This window comes from Mustela nigripes, chromosome X, assembly GCF_022355385.1.
Source record: "Mustela nigripes isolate SB6536 chromosome X, MUSNIG.SB6536, whole genome shotgun sequence".
Taxonomy (NCBI): Eukaryota; Metazoa; Chordata; class Mammalia; order Carnivora; family Mustelidae; genus Mustela; species Mustela nigripes.
This window is the reverse complement of record NC_081575.1, coordinates 108,983,777-109,008,696: the sequence shown is the minus strand read 5'-3', so window position 1 is coordinate 109,008,696 and position 24,920 is coordinate 108,983,777. Positions and strand designations below refer to the sequence as shown.

At 43.0% G+C, this 24,920-nt stretch overlaps 1 protein-coding gene across 3 annotated transcripts in view; it reads right to left on the bottom strand.

Annotated features, from left to right (window-relative positions):
- Positions 1 to 24,920, bottom strand: part of SH3KBP1 (SH3 domain containing kinase binding protein 1) — a 244,058-nt gene that overhangs the window by 89,450 nt on the left and 129,688 nt on the right. For all 3 annotated transcript variants that reach the window (XM_059384727.1, XM_059384726.1, XM_059384728.1), the window contains one exon: positions 10,178 to 10,253. In XM_059384727.1, the coding sequence (XP_059240710.1) occupies positions 10,178 to 10,253 (76 nt within the window). The remainder of the gene's footprint in view (positions 1 to 10,177; positions 10,254 to 24,920) is intronic.

Sequence of the window (24,920 nt, the reverse complement as noted above, 5' to 3'; positions counted from 1 at the left end):
ATGTGGGGCCCGATCCCAGGACCCTGGGATCACGACCCAAGCTGAAGGCAGAGGCTTTAACCCACTGAGCCACCCAGGCGCCCCTGGATGTACCAGTAGTTTTAAGAGACTAAAAAGTAAGTGAAAAAATGAATTAACTCTGAGACTATCATTTAAATTTCAGAGTATATGGAACAAAGACGTTCCCTACTTTAATTCAAACATTTCTTGAAGCACCACCACGAAAAAGACATTGTCGGTTCTTGAGCCTGTGATATGCAAGTCACTACCCACTGCACCCTCGTGTGGAAGTGACGAACTAATGCCTGGGGAAAGGCAAGGGTGAAGGATGATAAGAAGAAAGGACAAACACTAGAAGAAGCACAGAGTCACTCTGACGAGGTATGGCTGTGGTGTTGCAGAGGAAGGCATGATTACATTCAGGACGGAGTTCACAAAGGAGGAGGCATTTGATATGCCTTGAAAGAAGAATATAATTCCAAGTGCTTTTTGGATGGGGGAAGATCAGAAATTTTAAATGAGTAGCAGACAGAGAGGGAGAGGAAGGGAACGAAATTTTGGAGGCAGGCATTTTCCATTTATTCATCAATTAGATGGATTTAATTAGTCCAAGATCACATAGATGCCCACATGCACAGACTGAGATGAATTTGTCTCTATCTTTAAAGAAAGATTTTTTAAAAAAACCTGACGAATTAGCCTAAGACTGAAATCCTTGAGTTAATTCTTGAGCTTTTTTGTCTTTTTAAAAAATATTTATGTATTTATTTTTAAGTAATATCTACACCCAGTGTGGGGCTTGAACTCAACCTTGACATCAAGAGTTGTGTGCTCTACCAACTGAGGCAGCCAGGCACCTGTTGAGATTTTTTGTCTCAGAGTCCTTTAAGAACCTGATAAAAACAAAAACCAAAGAAACAAAAAATATTAATTCCTTCTTTCCAGAAAAAAGGAAAAAAAAAAAAAGACACATTCAAAGGTGCAGAGAAAATGCTGTGTAAGATATCAGAAGGTTCAAGGACCCTGAGACCTTTGCCTACTTCCAAATCAAGATCCCCTATTCTAAGTACTGATGGGCATTCCACTTTTAAGAAAGTTGTTCTATTGGGGCACCTGGGTGGCTCAGTGGGTTAAAGTCTCTGCCTTTGGCTCAGGTCATGATCCCAGGGTCCTGGGATCGAGTCCTGCATCAGGCTCTCTGCTCAGCGGGGAGCCTGCTTCCTCCTCTCTCTCTTTGCCTGCCTGTCTGTCTACATGTGATCTCTGTCTGTCAAATAAATAAATAAAATCTTTAAAAAAAAAAAAAAGAAAAGAAAGTTGTTCTATTAAAACCCCCAAGAAGTCCAGTCATGATTCACCTCACCCCCCCACAACAAAACTACATTACTTCAATCTCTAGACTTCTAAAAATTTACATGAGATTAAAAACAGACTGTTTAAGAAACTGAACTCACATGCCCACAGCCCATGACTCCCTTCAGATGGTTTTATAATCTATTCATACAAAAACAAATAAACCAAATTTAAAAAATTCCCTCAGCTTAAAAAAAATAAAAGCAGAACAAATAGAATAAATATATCAGCAAGCAGAACACACGTGCGTGCACGTGCACACACACACACACACACACCCAAGAAAATAACATTAAATGCCGGACCATTCTCCAGGCTCAATTCTAGGACATGAAGATTGAAATCCCATGTGTCACAGAGGATGGTAGGAAGCCTTCCAGAACTTCCAGCAGTGGTAGAAAGTACCAGGTCACGCTTAGAATTCTTCTCCTTTAGGATATCCGAACAAAAGTGTCAAGCTCAGTGTTTCTACTTTCACCAATATCAAAACCTAAAGTTCTTTCATTAAAGTAACAAATACTATCTGAGGCACTACTGGTTCATAATCACTTATCCAGAAGCCCTGGAGATAGAATTTTTCAGATTTTAGAAAGGAAATGTATTACATCCACGCAATGGATAACATCCTCACAGCTGGGGCCTGGGGCTGTACCCAACCATCAAATACATTAAAATTCTGCAACAAATGGATGATTTGTCCCCCCAACTAGGATAAATAAAGACTATATATAAATGCATGTTAGTCCAGGACAAGTTTTATCACTCAACAAGAGATAGAACCTTTTACTTTTCCAGCTTTTTGTATTTTGGAAATGTAATAAGGGTATGGACCTGGGTCACATTCTGGAGGAAAGAGACTAAGTTAAATAAGACTGGGCGCTGGTTCTCAAGGAGCTTATAACCAAGGAGAGGGAATGAGGCACAGAGCTCCTGACAAGGATAGAGTGATGTCTCCAGGTTAAAGCATCAGAGGACCATGAATGGGGAATCATTTCCCAAAGGAAAGAGTCAGGCTCCCTTCTTAGAGGAGTAAAATGGCACCGGGCTCTGTGGAACGTTCTAGGACTTTTACCAGAGGAGTAGGAGTCAAGGAGGTGTTTCTCAGCCATTCCTGATGACAGGAATGATGTAGGGCACCTGTTCCTTCTATGCCTTCCCAGATTCCCTTCTCTGTGGGCTGCCATCAATAGGTCTGAGGCAGAACCAGCAATCCACGTGCACCCTGGTGATTCTCATCAACAGTCTACATCAGAGGTTCTCACGCACAAGTGGGCATCAGCATCAGAGGAAGGATGTGTGAAAAAAGAACCCCCTAGGTTCTTGATCCTGGAGGGTTGAGCAAGGCCTGGAGGACGCTGTGAGAGCCCCCGATGCGGCCAGGGGTGTTAGCAAACACTCAATGCTAGAGAGAAGCAAAACAATGGTGGGGACCTGGAGGGTGGGCCCGTGTGGTGGGGATGCCACGGCTGGGTGTGGTGTATGATAGATGTAGACAGAAATGCCAGTCCTGGGTCAGTTTGAGGATCCAGGGCTAGCGGAGAGGGTTGGAAAGAATCTTCGCTTGTCATTTGCTCAGTAAATATTAACTAAATGTCCACTGTGCACCCAGCAGCAGAGATGCGGCAGTGCCCTTGTACAGCTTAGTGGAAGTCTGCACCAGCAGTTTGCAAATAGGGTTCATTTGCTCCCCGGGCAGGCAGGCACCGGCAAAGCCAGGAGACATTGTGTTGTCACAGTAGGAGGGGTTGGTAACAGCAAACAGCATCAAGGGAACGGAGGCTGGGGAAGCTACTAAACATCCTGTAATGGGCACAAATAGTCCCCACAACAAAGAGTGATCTGGTCCAAATATTAATAGTGCCAAGGTGGAAAAACCCTGGCCTACACTCAAATCCAGAACAGGGAAACAAAAACAAGGCACACATCACTATGTTGTCAACTCGAGCCCAAGGCCTGCCTCCACGTAAAAGGTGACCGCGACCCCAGATCACAACGACCATCTCTAGTCCTAGGTCCTGCTGGGAAATTGACTTTCAAATTCTCTCATAACCATGAATTATGGCACTATTTAGTCTCTTGCTTCAAAAGAAGGAATTTAAAAAAAAAAAAAAAAAAAAAGAAAAAATCTGACAAGCAAAGCCTTTCTGTCTTCTCGTCCAGGCCTCATCACTGCTACCCTCGATGGCACTTTCTCCTGCTCAGGTGAGGGGAAGCTCTGGGCCTTTGGGAGAAAGGAAATCCACAAAGATAACACAAAGGGAGTTAGCTTTTGTCCTCCAAGAGGACTGTACTTGAAAACCAAGTCTCCAGCAGCATGGGCGGCCTGGGCACCCTCCCCAGGAGACCCCCACTCGGAATCAGGACAGAAATTCTTGCTCTGGGTCCATGAAAAACACCTGTTAAGGTCTGTGTTGGAGATACTTGCTGCGACCCTGGGATACTGAGCCTGAGTGTGTTAGGACACGTCAAGTGTGGGAGGCACTACCGTGTGGAGAAGAAACTGGACATGCCTCACATGAGTTTTGGGGGAGACAAGTGAGCAAAAACCACCTCCCCGGAAAAGGTAGCATAAAAGAGCTCCCAGGTAAAGCAGGCAGAAAAAAACCCAACATAACGAAATAGACCCCTTTTTCTGATATTTCAACATGTGGTAAGAAAGCAACACTTAGCTCAGAATGAAAAAGTGAAAATCTGCCTAGTCATTCATCAGGCGGGCATACCAAAGGCAGACACCACCAGCTGCAAAGTAAATGAGAAATAGTATTTCTCCCAAGCATGCACGGCAGCTGGAAAGGGTCCTGACTCCCCCTTCTCCGAGTACTACTGCTTTCTTACTCCCAGAGAAAGTTTGTCCTCTAACACTACGGACTATCAGAAATTTTGCTTTTGTTTATATCATATCAGTCATAAGGAAATGTTCCACTCTTTTTTTTTTAAGATTGTATTTATTTATGTATTTGAGAGAGGGAGCAAGAGCACATGAGCAGGGGCTCCTAATGGGGTGCTCAATCCCAGGACCTGAGAACATGATGCAAGCCAAAGGCAGATGCTTAACCAACTGAACCCCCCAGCGGCCCCTGAAATGTACCACCCTTGACCAAAGGAACGAAGTCAATGTGACACATGCAAGTACGGAGACTCACTTAGAGAGTTCTCAACACAGCAGGAACACTTATCCTCAACTGGTGGTTCTCAAAGAAACGACCTGGGTGCCCCTCCCGGTACAGACCTGATATTGACCCCTTTCCACACAGCCGTGTGCATCTCTTGGAGCCTAGCAAAATACTGCTTCATTTACATTTCACTGCATTCCTCCTCCTCCAAACTGATAACTACTCTTTTTTTGTTTGGTGCCACGGGGCTGCACAGGTTCTCCTATGCCGTCTCCTTAGTGCAATGAGCCAATACACCTTTGTTACACAAGGGTCTGTCTTGGTGCTCTTGGGTTGATCCGTCTAGAGCAGGGACTGCAAAGAACAAAGGGTCTGTCAAGCCCCAGGGAACTCTGGCAACCACTGCTAATCCCTCAGAAACCCAAAATAAGCTCGAGGATCCTATGTGAACAAATGTGTCTTTTTCCAACTGGTGACTGTGAACTTGAGAAGGGGGCCCATGGCTACTATGTCAGTTCTGCAAGACTCTGTCGAACATAGAGCCTGGTTAAATTGTAAGTCGTTTCTAATTCTCCACGTGCTCAACCATTACTAGTTATGAGCCCAGTGATTCCATGGCACCTTTCTGGGCCGTACAGTGGGGATATCTAGTAGAAGACCTAGCCCCCGCCTCAAGGGACCAAGGATAGCCACAAGCCACCATGTGTTACCATCACAGGGGACAACTCCTAAGAAGTGAGTCAATGAACAAAGCGACTAGAAAGGTGGTACAAAAACCAGGGATGGAGCGAGGGGAGGTCAGGCCGGGAGGGCGGGTTCAGCCTTTGCCCCACGGTCATCATTTATTCCGAAGCCTGACCTGCCTTTGTTCAAATTTTATCAAGGGTTATCTTTTCCCTAACCCTCCTGCTCAACTGGTCTGCCGAATCTCTGAGACTGAACTGTTTGTTCAGAAAGATGCTAACTAGCCATTTCTCCGGGCTATTTTTCTACCCCACAGAGGCCACAAATCTGCATCAATTGGAGTAAGAATCAGAGAAATTCCAGATGTGATGAGCTGGAGAAATCTCCGGGTACTTCATTTATGAATATTTAGACAGTTTCCCTCTTGTTATGAAAATCATGGCAATCTGTTCCCCAGTATGCGTTTCAGATGAGTTTCCATATCATAAAGGCTTTACTGGGGGAGGGAAGATAATGTTCGTTGTTTAAATAAACCCTGATCAGCTGAGTTTCACTTTCCCTCCAAAAAGACCGATCTACATGAACATTTTCTGCATCCTCATAACTTAATCCTTTAGCCAGCCGAGGAGAGAGATGTGAGGAAGGGACTTCTCTCCTCTGAACTGCCAGACAGTTGTTAGAGATGTGTCTGCTAATCAGAAGCCCTGCTCCCAAGCTCACGGTCATTTCTAATAGTCAGTGCTCTGTGTCCTTCCACCTGAACAAGGGATCTGCATCAAAATCCGAAAGCAGCAAAATGTTCCCACTGCAGGGGGCTTTTTAGTGGACTTAGGTGCTTCAGGGAAATCAAGGGAGAACAAATACCTCAAAATTTGCTCTTGACAATGAAAGCCAGAAAGAAGGTTGGGTGAGATTAACTGCAGAAATTCTTGCTCTGTCAATAAACCCCTGTCAATAAACCTCCTTCAAGCCTTCGCTGACAGTGAGAATTCTCTTTCTGACCTGCTACCCACTTACATGCATACCTACCCCCATACCCGATGAGATCTCATATTCCTACTGAATCGTTCCCCTCTTTCTTCTGCCTCTCCCATCCGGTTGCTCTGTTCTCTGAATGCAGAAACTTTTTACTCTAAACCGTAAAGCTTTGGACTTGAATCAGTGAATGAGGATGCTGGGAGCAACATTGGGGGTACTTGCTAGCACAACTCTCTGACTTCACGGGCAACACAGACAATGAAGAGCAAGGCCAGAGAAATAAAATTACTTGCTCAAGGTCACACAGCTAGAGAATAACACAGATGGCCCTAGAATCCTCATTGCCAACTCTGAGCCAGAACATACCACCCAGCCTCTGTAAAAACACTTGTCATTAACAACCTGTCCCCTCACCATGATGCTTCCAGAGCGGAGCTGGGGGATGGACATAATTAATAGATACTTGTAGGACTGGACAGACTTGGGCTAGAGCCAGGATCCTCCCACATGCTTAAAGGACCTGGATATTTGGATCTCTGTTAATACCTATGCCTAGGAAGCCCATCTTAGGTCCCAGAATTACTCTCAAACTACACTGTTCAATATGGTCGCCACTAGGCACATGTGGCTACAGAGCATTTGAAATGTGGCTGCTCTGGGTTAGATGAGCCATGTAAAATACATGCTGGCTAAAGAAGATGTGGTATATATATATACAACGGAATACTATGCAGCCATCAAAAGAAATGAATTCTTGCCATTTGCAATGACGCGGATGGAACTAGAGGGTATCATGCTAAGCAAAATAAGTCAATCAGAGAAAGACAATTATCATATGATCTCCCTGATAGGAGGAATTTGAGAGGCAGGGTGGGGGTTTGTGGGGCATAGGGAGGGAAAAAATGAAACAAGATGGGATCAGGAGGGAGACAAACCATAAGAGATTCTTAATCTCAGGAAACAAACTGAGGGTTGTTTGAGGGATGGGGGGGTAGAGATAGGGTGGCTGGGTTATGGACACTGGGGAGGGTATGTGTTATGTGTTATGGTGAGTGCTGTGAAATGTGTTAAGACTGATGATTCACAGACCTGTAACCCTGAAGCAAATAATACATTATTATTTGTTAATAAAAACATACAGGCTGGCTTGTGAAGACTCATATAAATAAAGAATAAAAATATCTCACTTAATAATTTTATAGGGGTTTCATGTGAAAAATAACACTGAGGATATATTGAGTTAAATGAAATATATTGAAATTAACAAGTTCACCTGTTTCTTTTTCAAAAACATGACTACTAGATAATGTAAAATTATGTATGTGGCTCACGTGGTATTTCTATCAGCTAGCACTGCTCTAACACACAGCTATCTACCTCCCCCAGCCACCTAATGTTTCCCAAAAGACTCAAATATCCTGTCTACAGACATTACAGAGGGTGAAAAGCAAGCATCAAGGACATGATCTTATCCTAGGGCTAGTTCCTGAGACCTGAGGATTAGCCACTTAAGCAGGCCCCGCAGACTGTCCCGCTTTGTGCCACATCCCAACAAGTGACCCCTCGGGTCCCTACTGCTCAGCCTCCCCCAAAAGCAACCCATAAGTCACCCAATCTACAGGGAATTTCAACTTTGTTTCTATGGAAACTCTTAGTTTCACTTTACTTCTGTGGAAACTTCTATGGAAACTCCCATGAAGAAAAATTCTCTGTTTCTCAGATTACTATTTCTGCAAACAAGTCAGGTTGGTAAAGACCACTAGTTGTCGCAGGTCACGAGGACAGCCTGTCCTAGAGACCACATTCCAATCACTTTTGAAGCTCGATGGGTCTTCTCCTTTTCCTGCCTATTCCCCATTCCAGCCGTCTAAGCAACTTTGCTAATAACAGTGATCATTTATAAATTTGTTAATAGCCATAACTACAGAATAAGCAGTTGACTGAAGGGCAGGCCACTGATCAACAAAACAAATGTTTGCATACATGATTTAATGTTTAATTCTTCAAAATTCTTCAGTGCCTAAAAGCAGGTTTAGCATGATAAGCCTGTAACCTGCTTGATAAAATATGGGGCCAATGTCTCCTTAGGAACATGTAGGAGCTCCAAATAGTGGTTCTGAAAGTGTGGGCCCTAAACCAGGAGGCAGCAGCAGCACTTGGAAATTCCTTAGAAAAGTACATTGTATCAGGCCTCCCCCAGACCCAGTGATTCAGAAATTCTGGAGGTGGGACCCAGCAATGCGGGGGTCTCCAGGTGATGCTGGAGCATGCTCAAGTGTGAGAACCGCAGGGTTAGAGCCTCAGACGGGCTTTCTGCTAGTATGAGGAGTCTGACTGTAGCACTGCCAGACAGAAGGCATGTGGAACTCATCCGAACCCTAAGCAGTACTAGCATTTGCATCTGTATCATCCACGAACTTATTTATCAAAGCCACCATTTTGGGCTTGGCAAGTCCAACAAATTCATATTCTTAAGTCTAAGGCACTAGCACTCATTTGTTCTAGAAACTACCTGTTTTGCCCTGCAAAACGAGTTTCTGGTATATTATTTTGCAATTAGAAGAATAGAGCTGTGCTTTGCTCTTATATTAATCATAATTATGTATGTGTGATTTATGTTCTCTCAATTTTGGGCTTTCCAAACTAGATTAGTAGTCTGTCCACATTATCCTTGTAAGAAAATCTGAGGCTGAAAAGAAAAAAAAAAACCATAAAATCTGTAAAAGGAATTGAAGTAATTGTTTCTGATCAGAGCCTGCCCAGAATGCCCTAGTTATTGGAAGGATAACAAAAGGAGTTGGAGACTTGCCAGGCTAAGAACTACAAATTCAGGATGCCCAGGTACATTGGCATTTCAGATAAACAACAAATAGCACATGAGACTTACTCATAACCAAAAAAATCATTCACTGTTATCTGAAATGTAAATGTACCTAGACATCGTATATATATATATATTTTTTTTTTTTTAATTTTTTATTTTTGATAAACATATATTTTTATCCCCAGGGGTACAGGTCTGTGAATCACCAGGTTTACACACTTCACAGCACTCACCAAAGCACACACCCTCCCCAATGTCCATAATCCCACCCCCTTCTCCCAAACCCCCTGCCCCCGGCAACCCTCAGTTTGTTTTGTGAGATTAAGAGTCACTTATGGTTTGTCTCCCTCCCAATCCCATCTTGTTTCATTTATTCTTCTTCTACCCACTTAAGCCTCCATGTTGTATCACCACTTCCTCATATCAGGGAGATCATATGATAGTTGTCTTTCTCTGCTTGACATCGTATATTTTAACTGGCAATGATCTAGAGTAGGGAATACTGTTCTTTGGGAAGGTTGTGTGGCAATAGCTTGCCTCAAAATACTTAAAGAGCTGTTAGGAGAAAAATGGGCTAGTATCAATATAGACTCAGAAACTAAAATTCATGGGTAAAAATCACTGGACGAGCATATCTGACTCAATGAAAGAAAGACATCTGCACGCGGACAGATTGCGGCCGAGAGGCATGGAGGATGCCGGCAGGGAGGGGGCTGCGGGAGTGCTGGCTGCGGGTGGAGGCTAGAAGGTTGGGCCTCCCAGACCTGAAGGCCCGTGAATCCCCAAACTGCTTGAGTTGTCATTCTCTAGAATCTTCCTGCTTCTGAACTATGCAAAGTGCTTGAGTATATATAGGAAAGAACCACATTCCAGAAAGGAGAAAACCCCCAGGAGTTCTTTAACCTACCCTGTGCCCACCCACTAGCAGGACCTTGTGAAATACATCTGGGGTATTTTTTCTGATGCTTTTAAGAAAGCCATTAAGGTGAAGGGGATTAAAGAGTACACTAATTATGAGGAGCCCCGAGTAAGGTATAGAACTGCGGAATCATTATATTGTTCACCCGAAACTAATACAACACTGCATGTTAACTACCCTGAAATTTAAAATTAAAAAAAAGTGAAATAGCTATTCAGATTATGTGAGGATTTTTCAAAGGCATTTCAATGACAAGAAAACACTTAACTGCTCCCAAGCGTAAAAGGGAGAAACTAGGAAACTCACTCTTTGTCCTGCTGTCCATTTCTGGTTTTGTCGGGTCCGGAGTTGCAGCAGCTGGAGGTAACTTCTTTCCAATAGTCTGAGGAGGAAAGAGAGCAGTTTACTTAACGAGATGATTCTCTCCATTAAGCAAAGAAATAAAATCAAGTTCATGATGAAGAAATGCTTCGAAAAACCACACACTTAAGTTTTCACTGCTCTGTCTAGTGGCTGCGGTTCTCCGCCAGGCCGGACCCTCGTTGACAAACAAGTGGGCGAACCAGGGAGCAAAGGCTTTATCCTTGGAGGCGCTCCGTACCTTTTATTCCCATTCTTCCTTGATGTCCTTATTAAAAGGTTGATTATTTTCAGCAGACTAGACAGGCACATTTCCCCTCAGGCTACGAGAGGCTGTGGAGGCACAGCACCGGGCCCAGAGGAGGCACCACAAGGGTCTGTAGAGTAGAAGAATGGGAGGAAGAGGGCAAGAATAAGAAGGCCAAAGAAGGAAAGGATAAAGGGAGGGAGAGCCGGAAGGTCAGGAGGACGGGCAAGTGGAAGGCTGGGCAGAGGCCAGAGGGTCCAGAGAAGCCGGGTCTTACCGCATCTCCCAGCCACCGAAAAGCTAGCCTGCCTTGCAGGGTAGGAGTAAATACCCCCACGTCCCCGATGACAGCTCTGTCTGCCCTGAAGACAGAACACAGAGGCCCGGAGGCCTTCTTCCCACTAGCCTTTTAACCCTCCAGGGCTTTGAGAGCAACCAGTGTCACAGACCTTAGGTGTTTATTTACTAGTCCAAAAAAAAAAAAAAAGGATAAATTTGTTTGGAGTTTATTTTCTTTCCTTCATTCAAAGCTAACTCTATTACCACTGATTATTTATAAACCATCCACGTAAAAGACTAATATTGTCTCTGACTAAAGATGTTCCTGAAAACACAGGCGACTCAGAGACTCAAAATATCAAAAACAAAAAACCAGACAGCCAATAAAATGATGGGTCCAAAGGTGAGGTCTCTGCCCGCTCTTTTCTTTTGCCACCACGTTTGCGTGCTGGTGCGTGATGCCCGAGGAGACGGTCTATGGATACCAGGAAAACAGCTGTCAAAACGAAGGAGCTGGGGGAATCAACCCCCCCAGCAATGAACGGTTTCCCTAGTGAGAATTCCAGCCACTGGGAAAACCAAACATATCCTCCCCTGGAACACACGAAGAGGAAAGAACTACAGAATTCAAAAACCAGCCTGGTGGAATGTGGCTTCAAATAAAACTAACTCACCACTGTTTTTAATTTGAAAAAGTTCTTCATGCCTCAAATGTTGAAACCGACATTAAATATGAATAAATCACAGAAAGAGGATAAGATAAATCAAATCCTCAGCCCTTCATGAATTTTTAAAAACATTTGTGACAGAAAGCTTTTACATTTTACACAGTGACATTTTTATTTAGTGCCACAGGGCCTTCTAAATGGGATAAAAAATGAAATCCAAAATACCATACCACCCTCAACTGCTGCAAAGTACTCAGATTAATAATATGTTGTGATTCCAAGGAAGCATCAAGGAGGAAAAAAGTGTGTTGTTATTTGGCCGTAAGGTCAAACTTGATGAAAAACCATCCTAAGAAATTATCTTGAAAAATCAGGAAGTGAAGGTAAAAGGAGACATTGTCAAAAGTGTCATTCACATTCCTGTCCACATTTCCAACAGTGCGCCCCCATCTCCCGTTCCTCCCCTACGGCCCCACCAGAACAAAGCATCACTGTCATTAACTCATTAGGAAGAAGAAAAGCAAAACTGTTAATCCTTGAGTGATTACTGACAGTGGGGAGAGGAAGTCAGGAAAATACTGCTCAATCCTGACTCGGGGTTCCTTTCTGGGTAAAAAGGAGGCTTCTAATGGTTTGGGCTTTAAACCAGATGCTTTCCTTTAGGGAAACCTTCACAGGTTGTGTGTTCTTATAACTTCCCCTTATTTAGTAACAAAGGGAAGCACTGCCTATGGTCTCTGATGCCCTGCTTTCCAGGACAGTGCAAGCTAAGAGACATCAAGAAAAAGCCACCAGTTAAGTGCACTTACTTCTATACTTCTGTCACGGAAAGACACGTGAATGCAGAGCTTACTCTGTTCTTTTTCTCACTATTTCAGAAAATACAGCACACTGGCTTCCATGTGGCTCACAGCATCAGCTGACAGTGAGGCTGGTAATGGGCGTGTCTGCCAGGGGTGCTAGACTTAAATTAACTCTTCCTTTCTTCTTCTTGGGCCATGATTGAAGGTCAAGAGTAAGGCAAGTTCCTCCCCACTCAGCCTGGTCCCCGAGGTGTCCCAGAGACGGGAATCGTTCAGCTGTTTCTCTCTTCTCCAGGCCTACCAAAGGCTGGCTCCCAGGCAGGCGGCACTGGTATCACTGGGAACTTGCTAGTAAAGCAAATTCCCGGGCCCCACCCTAGACTTTCTCAATCAGAAACTCTGGGGATGGTGCCTGGCAGTCTGTCTGAACACACCCTCCAGGGGATGCTCAAGACTGAGAAGCACTGACCTAGATGTGCGTGGGATTCCATCAGCACTGACCAAATACCTTTCTTGGGTGAACAATGCAGTGCCTATTCTCATGATCAGATAAGTCATAAACCATCTTTTTCACTCTTCTTCCTCTTCTCACTCTCCTTACAGTAGGCTTTGATGCCTTCTACCTTCTCTGCTCTCAGTTGGCATAACAATACTAAATCAGTCAGCTCAGAAAGGAACGAGAGTTTAGTGCGGCTGACAGTGGGACTATATCACTGAGGGGAAAGAATGGGGAGCCCATGTGGCTATGGGGTCCTTCACCAAAGAAGCCCTGAGAGGATGGATGGGTGAAGGGACAGATGGATCAAGGGATGGAAAGATGGTTTTGTATCAACAATGGAAGACGGTTCCTAGCCTCAGACTACCCTGAAGGCCAAGTGGGCAGATCTGCATGACCGTACTAACCTTCAGGGACAGCCAAATCCTGCGGCTCCCTCAGAGTGTGTCTCTCTACGGGCATGCTAGGTGTGACATCTCTTCATTGTAGGAGACTGTCTCACACACTAAAGGACACTTGGCCACCTGCGTGCTGCCCACTGATCGCCTGCAGTGGTCCTGATCAATCCATCGGCACCAAACGTCCCACACCTTTCTAAACACCCCATTTGAGAACCCCTGTCTCCTGCCCTTCCTCTAAATACAAGAACAAAGACAAGGGGCAATGAAACACTGCTTTTCCACTAGGCTTTCAGCTTCCCCCACACCTCTGAAAACATTTTGGGTCCACTGAGCTAAAAGTGAACCGAACCCCAACTTGCAAAGGGCAATGCCTAGCTCCAGCACACACAGAGGTCATATACAATTGAAAGCCGAACCCAAGCGGACAGAAAAATGAGGGAATCCCATCCAAACATCTTGCATCCACCCTGTAGGCAGTAAAGAAGAATGTTAGGCTTCCGGCAGCTCTGGAAGAAGATACGGGATCTCTACTCCTTGCTTCCTCAGCAGAGTTCCCAGTTCTTGCCCTCCTGAGAAGATGGCTTATCCAGGACATGGACTGGCCAAGCACTTGGGAGCTGTACTGACTCTGCTCAGGACACAGCTCTTTCACTCCTAAGAGTTGGGCAACAGGCCCATTTTACCATCTGCCTTGTGAAGGAACCCTCGGCAGCTCCACTCCACAGCTCAGCCCAACATTTTTTCTTCCCTGTGCTGTGTCCTAAAGACTTCTTAGTACCCACATCTACGCTCTTGTGCTCTGCTTGTCCCCCAACTCTGAAGCTGCTGCTGGGTCTGGGAGTAGACATATACATGGATGGCTGCAGAGAGGTGAAAGCTCTACAAACAGACAATGACTGATTGCCACTGCTAGTGACCTACAATTGCTAATCATCTACTGCAACATACAGTCATCACCAGGCTGCCCTCAAGTTCTGTCTCTCCTACCACACCCTAATCTCCATTTAAAAATGACTTTTAAAAACAAATACTTCCAAAAACTCATTCCTTTAAAGATTTAAGACCAGAAGTCTCTCTCCTATTGGATTTCTTGACAAAATTACTAAATAAAGTTTCTGGGGGTTTTGGGTCCCGTAGGAGCATCATACCTACTCCCAGCTTTACAAGATCTGGTTATACAGCATCAGGAAGGATAACCCCCATATGATTTCAGTTACTGGAGCAAGTAATTTTTTTTTTTTTGCCTTTTCTGTGCGAAAATGAAGAAACTAGTGCTTGTAGGAAAGACAATCCCTGGATTTGAGCCCAGTGGAATCCAGTTCCCTAATGACTAATTTATCTGTTTCTCTTTGTGACTGCTGGAGCGTGAGACCAAGGTCCTGCTCAGATCAAGTCACTCCTGTGACTTCATTCTAATTCAGATGCAAACTCCTTGAGTATATAACATTTTCTAATTAGAGGACAATGTTAAAGAGAGTTTAAGTCCCATCTCTGAAAGTCTCCTCTCCAAGAATACCACACATAACTCTTAATCACAAAGGCAACCAGCTTCAGTGGATGGGGGAAGAGAGAAAGAGTGCTCCCTACGTTCTAGCAGTCAGGGAAGCCTCTCTGTTGGCAGACCAGGCTTTCGGATACCCATTCTAGAAGAGGGTGATCTTCTGAGAAGCTATACGTAGACATTACTCAAGTCCTCACAGAAAGCCAAACACAAGAGACGACTTTTCAAACAGCTGGTAAAATATAAGCTAAAGGATGGCTCTTTCTAGGCATTCCTGTCGCTGTACTCATGTCTAACAGCATTCCTTCCCTTTCTGTTCAGTGCAGATTCATTAAGTGCCTGTTCAGTGCAAGGCAGGGAGGCAGACAAAAAGGCAGGACGATGCCGCATATCACTGCAAACACTGAAACAGCAATTCATTGGGTTTTCCGGACTGCTGTGCTGAGCGTCCAGCCACTGGGCGTGGTTAACCCAAACGTTCGTCATGCATAGGATACAAAGAGATACAGGCTACAGGACATAGTAATGGGAGAAAAGACGAAACAGTATATATATATAACCATATCCACACCCTTTTAGCTTTCATTTACCATCGTAACTCAGAAATAAACACGAACTATTAAAACGCACTGTAAAATTTTAATATTTCTTTTTACACACTCCTTTCATGAGCACCTATAACTGACGGTATTATGAAAAGTCTTCTTGGTGCTCAGCCGGGAGCGGTAGGAGCAGAGCCGAAGCCCAGGGGGCCAGCTCGTGTCAGAGCCAGAAGAGAAAAGCACAAAGGAGCATCCTTACAATGGGCGCCTGTGAGTTTCTAATGGAAGCTTTTTCTACTCACTGGGAAATTTACATTAGCAACTGTCAATTTGCCCGCCTTTGGTTGGCTCAGCTTCAACTATTTGATATCAACAGGACATACAGCAGAGTAAAATGCGACTCAAAATTCTAAAGATAAAATGCATGGTCCAGTCAAAGAAAAAATATATCTGTAGCTCCATTCAAGGGACAGAGGTCACCTTTAAAACAACTCATATACCACTATGTCAATTCTGACACCTCCAAAGGGGCAAGCTTCAGTCCATTTTTAAACCTTGCTATAAGAAAAACAATTTTTAAAGCAATCTTCTGATTATAAAATTGGGCTTACGACTTACAGTTTGTTCATATAGTGTTTATTTCCCCGGTTGTCTTGAAAAGTTAGCAACAATTCGAGTTATGTTAAACCTCTGCCCAATCATGGTTGAAGACCTTGTCAGAATCACAGATGCTCTAGAAGCATTTAACTGTATTACACTTAGAAGTTTAACTGCTTTTCTCCCTCCTTCTATTCAGAAATAGTGGTCTCCTTGAGAGCAGGACCTGGATATTATTTATTCTCTTATCTCCACAAAGGATATGAAGGGTAAATGCTGAATGGAACAGGGAGCTTGGGGACACCATGGTCTCACCCTCTGCCCTAGCACTAGCAACCCCCCCACAACACAACTGATGGAATAGGGGAGACATCCTTCTTGACAAAACAGGAGGCCCTCTTGGAGCCCCCCGGTTTGTCACTGCCACATACCAGATCTTTCCAGCACAGTTTCAAGTGACAGCATATTTTCCAGGTTATCTTCCTAGACCTCTATTGCCCCTGCCTTTCTCCTTTGTACCCATGCACACGCCCCTGAGCTCCTATTAATTATTGGTCACTACCATAAAGAAGAATCCAATCTCAGCCATGTTTCTGGTAGACGGCTCTCTGCCTATGATTTCCAAATATTCATCCTAGCCTGTTCCCTCACATTCCCTCAAGACCATCATGTGCAGGGTTCATTATCATTCGGGTATTCGAACACACACACCGTCCTCTCATTCTGAAATAATTTTCCAAAGTATGTTCCCAAAATGTTCTACCAACGAACCGACTTCCGATTCACCTAATCCCACACTCTGGTAAATATGGAAAACATAGAACACTTGGTCTAATCCTTGCATAACAGCATATTAAAGTCTCTGAGAAGTCCTGTAGTTACTGCTAGCTCTATCGTTAACATTACTTAAGTGTTTTCCAAACTTAACAGATACTCCTTGTGCTACCCAAACACGCATCACAAGAATGAAGAGTGTATGGAAAAGCTGGATAAACATCACTACCTCTACTTCCTAAACCCTCGGGGCTCATCGCTCATCCTCTTTGTTTCCTAGACTCACAACTTGGAACCCATCCTTGATGACCCTCTTACTGTATCTTCTCACATCAAATGCAGCCCCAAGGCCCTGTTTTCAGATTTACCCCTTCCCCTTTGACCCCTGTCTAGAGCCTTGTTACTAGCACAGGGACTGTTTCACTAATTTTCCAGACAAGGATCCTTTTCCCCAATTCAGGCGACTTCCTCTGACCTCACATGAGACTCAACTTTTAGTCTACCTCCACCACCACCCCTTACTATATCTACTTCAAAGAACTCAGATTAAAAAACCCACTCAGGATATATACTGCTACTTAATGGCTGCTTATAAAAAATTTCCAAAGCCCTGAAGAAATTTACTTCCAGTTGCTGCGACTTGCCATATCTCTCAAGGGCTGGTGTCTTTCCCTTGTGCTCTTAAGACTAATAGCAAACTGGAGCGCCTGGGCGGCTCAGTGGGTTAAAGCCTCTGCCTTTGGCTCAGGTCATGATCCCAGAGTCCTGGGATCGAGCCCCACATTGGGCTCTCTGCTCAGTGGGGAGCCTGCTTCCCCCTCTCTCTCTGCCTGCTTCTCTGCCTACTTGTGATCTCCGTCTGTCAAATAAATAAAAAATCTTAAAAAAAAGACTAATAGCAAACTTTCTCTGGATATAAAACAGCAAAGCCTGACTTAAATGCTTCCTTTAGGCCTCCTGGGGCTTACTCTTTCAATCCATCCAATAAAAACTTCAGTATCTGTCATTCTACTGAACGTGTACATAAGAAGTCTGTTTTTATATTAGTATATCTCTCTCTCCCTGAGACATACATGTGCATTTGTGTGTATCAGTAGAAAGATATGGCTGTGAATTTCAGCCAATTCTATCATTTATCATGAACTTTATCTTCTGCCAGGATTTGATCTGTTGGGTCATTTGTTTGCATTCTGAAGAGCTCTAGAGACCATGCCCTAAAAAAACTGGAAAGGGCCCTAGAAAACATTCAAAGGTAGGGTAGGATTTTCTCTTTGTCAAAACACAGTAAGGTTTAGCAGGGGCTTCTCCTCATGCTGGGGAAACACAATGTTGAAGAACGAATCAAAGCCGACTTAAGGGCTCAATGAGGTAGAGAATGTACATTCAAGACAACATTAAAATCATAGAAGGCAGCTCTCCAAACATCTGACAGTATATGAAGATACTATTTATATTTTACCCCCACTGTTCCCAAGAGAGAAGCCTGCATGCTATTTTGCTGTAGGATCATCTTATTCACAGAGGATGAATAAGCCAAAGTAAATTTCCATTTCATGTACCACTTAGACAAAATACAATTCGCCATTATACTCTAAAAGACTATTTTCTTCTGTTATGACAAATAAAAGGAAAACGTAAACCTTCCTTCTCCTAGAGGATTAGTTTTATCTTTTGATTAACAAAGCTCTCTTTTTAGATGCATCTGGAGAATTTAAAAAGAGTATGGGTAAGGGAGAGAGAAGTATGGTAAGGCAGGAGTGAATGCCATGGGCTGGTTTGAGTTTTGTTCATCCAGAGCTTTAACAGGAAACTTGCTGTACTTTTCCAAGTCCGAATTTCCCTAAAAAGGAGCTCTATGAATCCAATTAACATAGAAAGATGCTATCCGGATTTGAAATATTTTTATTTATTCAATCACAACCTAGTCTAGGTCATTTCCCTGACCTGGGATGGCACCTCCTTCCCCAGTGTCTTTGAATTCCATCTCACTTTTAAGGTTCAAGTGAAGTCCAGATTGCTAAACAAATGAGGTTTCAGTAATGTTTCTACTGACATGCAGCCCACAATGGATCATGACATTTTTATGACATACTTGAGAGCAAAACCACACTTGCTAGCTTTCCTTTATACCTCAAAAGTGAAGGTTGGCCTGCCCCTCTCTCTCCCTCCCTTGACCCTGCTCCTGCTCTCCACTCGCTCCTTCCTTCCATTTAATCATTCATTCAGCATTCTTTTCTGGAACTGCCATCAGCCATGATTGCTGGAGGCTGAGTTAACAAAGATGAGACGGACAGAGTCCTGGATCTTTACTAAGTTCAAAATTGAGCAGCAGAGATGGACTCTAACAGAGCATCATAATACAAAGGGATAAACACTACAATAAAAGTGTCTAGAAGAGAAAACAGGAGCCATTAATAGTTCCACAACTGGAAATCAGTCTCACTGGATTGACGAAGCTTGAGACAAATTCTGAAAAGTGAGCAGAAGCTTGCCAGGCAGAGAATGATGGAAGGGGTATTCGAGCTGAAGAGAAGCAGGAGCGAAGAAGGTAAGAATGTGTGTGGGGAAGGGGGAGCGGTCATGGGTGAAGGAAGGGAGAGCTACTTGGGTAGGAGGCCAGAAAGGTAAGTTGGGGCCAATGTTAAATTCATGCATTATCTTCAAGGCAACTGTTAGTAAGCAGAGGTGTGGCATGATCAAATATGCAACTTTAAGACCGGTGGTCCGGCGGCATCAGGGGAACGCAGAAGAAAGTAAAGACATGCCAAAGTCAAAGAGCTAATAAATAGGAGGTTGACACCATGATCCAGCCGAGACAGTGAAACTAAGAATGCAAAAGAGAGGTTCGAGAAATATTTAGACCTCTCCATACTTCACAGGCTCCACGGGGAAAAATCAGTGATCATGAACTGGTTTGAATATACAGGGACAAAACCCAAACTCTGTTACATTCTTGAGTCTACATATACGCATTCTACAGAGGTCCTGGGTGCCAGTGATGTGCTGAGAGCAACATGAAGTTCAGATCCTCATTAGAAGAGGCTAAACAGCCTGACGCAGGGGTTCAGGGAAGCATTTTCAAGAATCTATCCTAGTGAGGGGCGCCTGGGTGGCTCAGTGGGTTAAAGCCTCTGCCTTCAGCTCAGGTCCTGATCCCAGGGTCCTGGGATCGAGCCCCACATCGGGCTTTCTGCTTAGCGGGAAGCCTGCTTCCTCCTCTCTCTCTCTCTGTCTGCCTCTCTGTCTAATTGTGATCTCTATCTGTCAAATAAATAAATAAAATCTTAAAAAAAAAAAAAGAATCTATCCTAGTGAAAAGAATCATAGTGAATGTGTTCTCAGTGTTCCAGGGCTGGTGTGGTGATGTGTTGGAGAAAAATAGTAGGCCTGTGATGGTCATGAACAGTTAGCTTACTGTTAAAACACAAATCCATCACTTGAAAACTAAAGGAATTTTTAAAAAACAGAAACATAAACTGAGGGTTTTGAAGGGGAGGGGCATAGGGGGTTAGGTGAGCCTGGTGGTGGGTATTAAGGTGGGCACGTATTTCACGGAGCACTGGGTGTGGTGTATAAACAATGAATTTTGGAACACTGAAAAAATAGAATTAAATTAAAAAAAAAAAAAACCAGACACATAAGCTCATGACACATATGAAAAAGTATCTTTCTAATCTGACAAATTTAAACTAAACAGTTTAGTCAAGTATGTCTCCGAAAATGTTTTAAGCTAGAATCAAAAATGGGAAATTTCTTTGCCCAAAAGAAATTTCCAGAGAAGAAGCACCTAGGTGGCTCAGGAAGTTAGGCAACAGGCTCTTGGTTTCCCCTTAAGTCATGATCTCATGGCCCTGCGATTGAGCCCCATGTTGGGTTCTGTGTTCAGCGTGGAGTCTGCTTCTCCTTCTCCCTCTGCTCCTTTCCCTGCTCTCTCTCTTGAAGAAATAAATAAAATCTTAGAAAGAAAGAAATTTCCAGAGGACCTTTTATGTCTTTCAGAGTAAGGAAAGGAAATGAAACAGTTTTAATCAGAGAGGAGGTAATATTTACAACGATGTTTTATTGTTTTGTTTTCAAGAAAAACTGCTATTTACTAGGCTAGGGCACACACTGAAATATTATTTAGCCTTAAAGAAAAAGGAAATCCTGACACAGGGAGCAACATGAATGAACCGGGAAAACATCACATCAAGTGAAAAAAGCCAGTCACGGAAGGACAAATACTGTATGGTTCCACTCACATGAGGTATCAGGAGTAGTCAGATTCATAGAGACAGAAAGTGGAAGGGTGGTTGCCAGGGGCTGTGGGCAGGGGGAAAGGGGAGTTCAGTGTTTAAGGGGTACAGCGTTCTGGTTTGGCAAGATGATGGGATTTCTGAAGATGGACGGTGGGGATGGCTACACAACAATGTCAATGCCCTGAATGTCACAGAAGTATGCACTTAAGAATGATTAAAATGAGGGATGCCTGCATGGCTCGGCTGGGTCACTGCCTTTGGCTCAGGTCATGATCCCAGCATCCTGGGATTGAGTCCCACATCAAGCTCCTTGCTCATCGGGAGCCTGCTTTTCCCTCCGCACCTGCCTGCCCCTCTGCTACCTTGTGCTCTCTCTGTCTCTCTCGCTCTCAATCTCTGACAAATAAATAAATAAATACAATCTTTTTTTTTTTTTAAAAAGAATGATTAAAATGGTAAATTTTATGTGATGTATACTTCAGCACGTTGTCAAGAGGCTTAGAGTATATTCCTCTTTCCCTACAAGCCTCTCCCTACGTATGAATGTTGACTAGAATGGCAAGAAACTGCTCATGAGCCTCTGTTATCCAGCTGCTTAATATTCAACCACAAAATAATCAGGGGTGCAGACAGCATCAAATGAGGTGAGTTGGAGAACAAACCCATCTTTGTCCAGAAGCTCAGTTCAGTCCTACAGGAAACACTCGTTCCACTTCTATGAAAGATAACCTACTGCTTCCAGAAAGACAGTCTCTCAATCCAGCTACTGCTATAGAGCTCAGGCTTTAATGCCAAAGGACTCATTCTTCACTTTCACTGCCTGCTCCACAGATTCCCAAAGAATAACACTTACTCTTTTTGGTTTTTTTTTTTTTTTTATCATCTGGTCTCCCCAATTTTAAAGAAGGGAAGAGAAGATTGCATCAAATCTTAAAGACTCAATATCATCTTTATGTTTTAGTTCATTGGAAAGAACAAGTTCATGACACATACTTACTCAAAACAGGAACTTCCTAAATATACACAGAAGTCAAGTACACATTGGTTACATCTTCTAGATAGAGAGCAAAATACTTAGAAAGAAGACCCTGAGATGCCTCAAGGATGGAAATCCTCAAAGAGGTCAAATTAATCTCAGGGCACTCTAGTTACCAGTTACTATGCCATATTCGACAAGAAGGGGTGAACATAAATTCTGTGCCTTCCATGAAAACGTCCTACATGTCAACCATTGGGATTCTCTCACCACTTCTGTGTTCCTACTACAGATGTTCTGAATCTCCTGAACAGCACTCACTACCCTCTCTGCTTTGGATTTGCGACTACTTATGTATATGCCTGTTTCACGGACTAGAATATAAGTGGGTGTGGGGCAAGAGCGGTATTTTGGTAATCTCTGTATTCTTTGGTGGGTCTTGCACATTGGAAGCATTAAATATTCATAATTTACTTTAGTCAACAATAAATCCATTCATCAAAAATAGATCTATGGAGAAAGTACTGTGGGCAACGCATTTTCTAGATGCTAGGGACAGACCAACGGAATGAATAAAGCTTCCCCACCTCTCATGATGGCATCTAGCAAGACGAGCGACTTTGTATTAAGTAGGATTCCTAAGAGCACAGTCTTACCGCTATGGGATCCCGGGCAAGTTACTTAACCTCTCTATACCCCTGTCTCCTGGTCTGACATGGAAATGATACTACGTACCTTATAGATTTTCTAGGAGGATTAAATGGGAAAATGTATATAAAGTGCTTAGCCATTATCACTGTTATTGAATTTTACTGAATAAAAAAATCAATCATCATAATGCCTCTTTATGAGTCTAGTTACAAAGAATGACTGTTTCGATTACAACAGCTTTTTAAAACAGCAGGTTAACTGGCCCGTTCCTTTGCTTGGGGAATGGAGAGCATGAAGCGACTTTTAGAAGACCGTCGCATAGCAGAGACATGCTTGGAGCAAAGCGATAGTTCTGAAAAATGAGCAACGAAGAAAAGCAACAGCAATCACCATATAGTCATTGCCTGGGAAGAAAAGCAGACAGAACAAAGAAAATCGGAGAAACAACTAAGGCCAGAGCCGACAACCCACAGAGCTTTCAGGTCAATAAAGCTTCAGTTAAGGTGGCGCCCTACAGTGAGTGGCCGGAAGACTGTTCCAGAAGCCCCTCAAATACAGGCGCATGCCAACTGCTTCTGGCTGCATCCAAACTGTTATCTACTGTTAACGATAGAAAAACAACAAGGCGTGTGTCTGGGAAAAATGGCCTGTTGTCAGAGAACAGAAAGCCTTTTATTGAGAATTTTGATACTCAGGAGCAAACACACCACCATAGAAAATCACTCCGAGCCATCTTCTACAAAGCTTGGCATCCATTCAATAATGGATGAAGAAATCCTAAATCGTTAGGCCAAACAGATACTCCTCCCAAGGCAGTTAAGAAACATGGGCCAAATGAGACCACACACTCATGTGGTACAGATATCTAAAGCCACTAGCGAAAATTACTGACAGATACTTAGATGTAAAAAATGGGATTCCCAGTCTTCTACCTCAAAGCAGCCAGGGCTCTGGCCAAAGGCTGCACTTGAAGGCTTCTTTCACTATCAGCAAGGATGGGACAACTGGAATTCTGTTCAGACCCTACAGACCCTATACTACCTGTCCTATAGGTAGTACATCAAATTCAACAGACCTTTGCAGAATGCCTACCACTACACAGCCCACAAGCCCAGACTGCTTTCCTACGTTCTTTTTATGTTTTCAAGAAGATGCTGTGTTTTCCGCTATAAAATGGGAGATTTAAACATCATGTTGATGGGAGTCAATGAAACCACCAAATTCCAGTTCTCCCAGATCCGCAAGGTTATCTAAAGCCTTACAACTAAACATTCTACAGCCTTTAAAAGAGCTGTTTCACTAAGTCTGTAATGACATGGAAAATTTTAGATAATGCTAAGTGGAAAAGAGGCACAGGATGGTGTGTGTGAAAAAAATTATGTGTGTGGTATGATCTCAACCAGTTAAAAATGTATGGCAAAAGGGCTGGAAGTAAACACACACACACACACACACACAGTCAACAGGGTTCACCCCAGGGTGATTAAATAACAGTGCAGTGCTTTTTACTTTCTTTTATATTTTTTCTGCTTCCCAGTGTCTCTACAAACCAGCTGCTACTTTTGTAATGAGAAAAAAATAACATTTTAAGAAAATAAGGTACACTAACTAGAAAGGATGGTCTACCTCTCCACATTATTGACTTATTTCCATAAGGTCTGATTTGATATGTGACACCTCCTAACTAGAAATCACATGGAGCTTTTATTAGTGGGTCATTATACTTCCTCTTCCAAGTCATTAGTAAGGATGTTAAGAATATCAGATGTAAAATGAGTCAGCTGATGATTAACTTGAAGTAAAGGGTGGTGATAAATGGCAGGCAATAATTGGAAATGATTTTATATCATCTACTTAGTCAAATAAAGTACCAAGGTATTGTATCATGTTTTCAAAGTTAAAAAAATACATTTCCTGCTCTTCTAATTAAACCCATGAATTCCTATTCACATGTATGAAAGGAACTGAAAAAAAAAAGTGAGTTTACTTTGTAACTTTTTCACGTATGATCAAAGACAATACTTATAGATTCCTCATTTCCCAGCATTTGAAGAAGTACTTATTGAAAGGGTAGAATTTATTTGCATGGGGTCCATGGCTTTATTGTTCTGTTTTCTAGTGGTTCTCCGGTCCTTCACAAAGACAAACCCTTTTTATTTATTTTAATTTTTTAAAAAACTCTTGCTAAACACAAACCAAAGTAATGATTACAGTTTCTCAAATGGGAGAAAAAAACAAATGTGATGAATACCAGGCCCCCCCAATTTTGAGGTTTCATTTTTTTTCCTCCTGCTTTTAAAACTACTTAAGTGTATCATAATCTTAAAATCACATAGATTTCACAGTTATTTTCCTTTCTCAGCTATCTGACAACCATTTCCATTTAATGTGAACATACTTTGATTTTGTGCCTTTTTTTTTTTTTAAGGGGAACTGAGTTGAGGGCGTGGATTGATTGACTCAATGCAATTTTAAGAGGAATATTTTGGTGGAATGATTTCTGGTTTGCTGGAGAA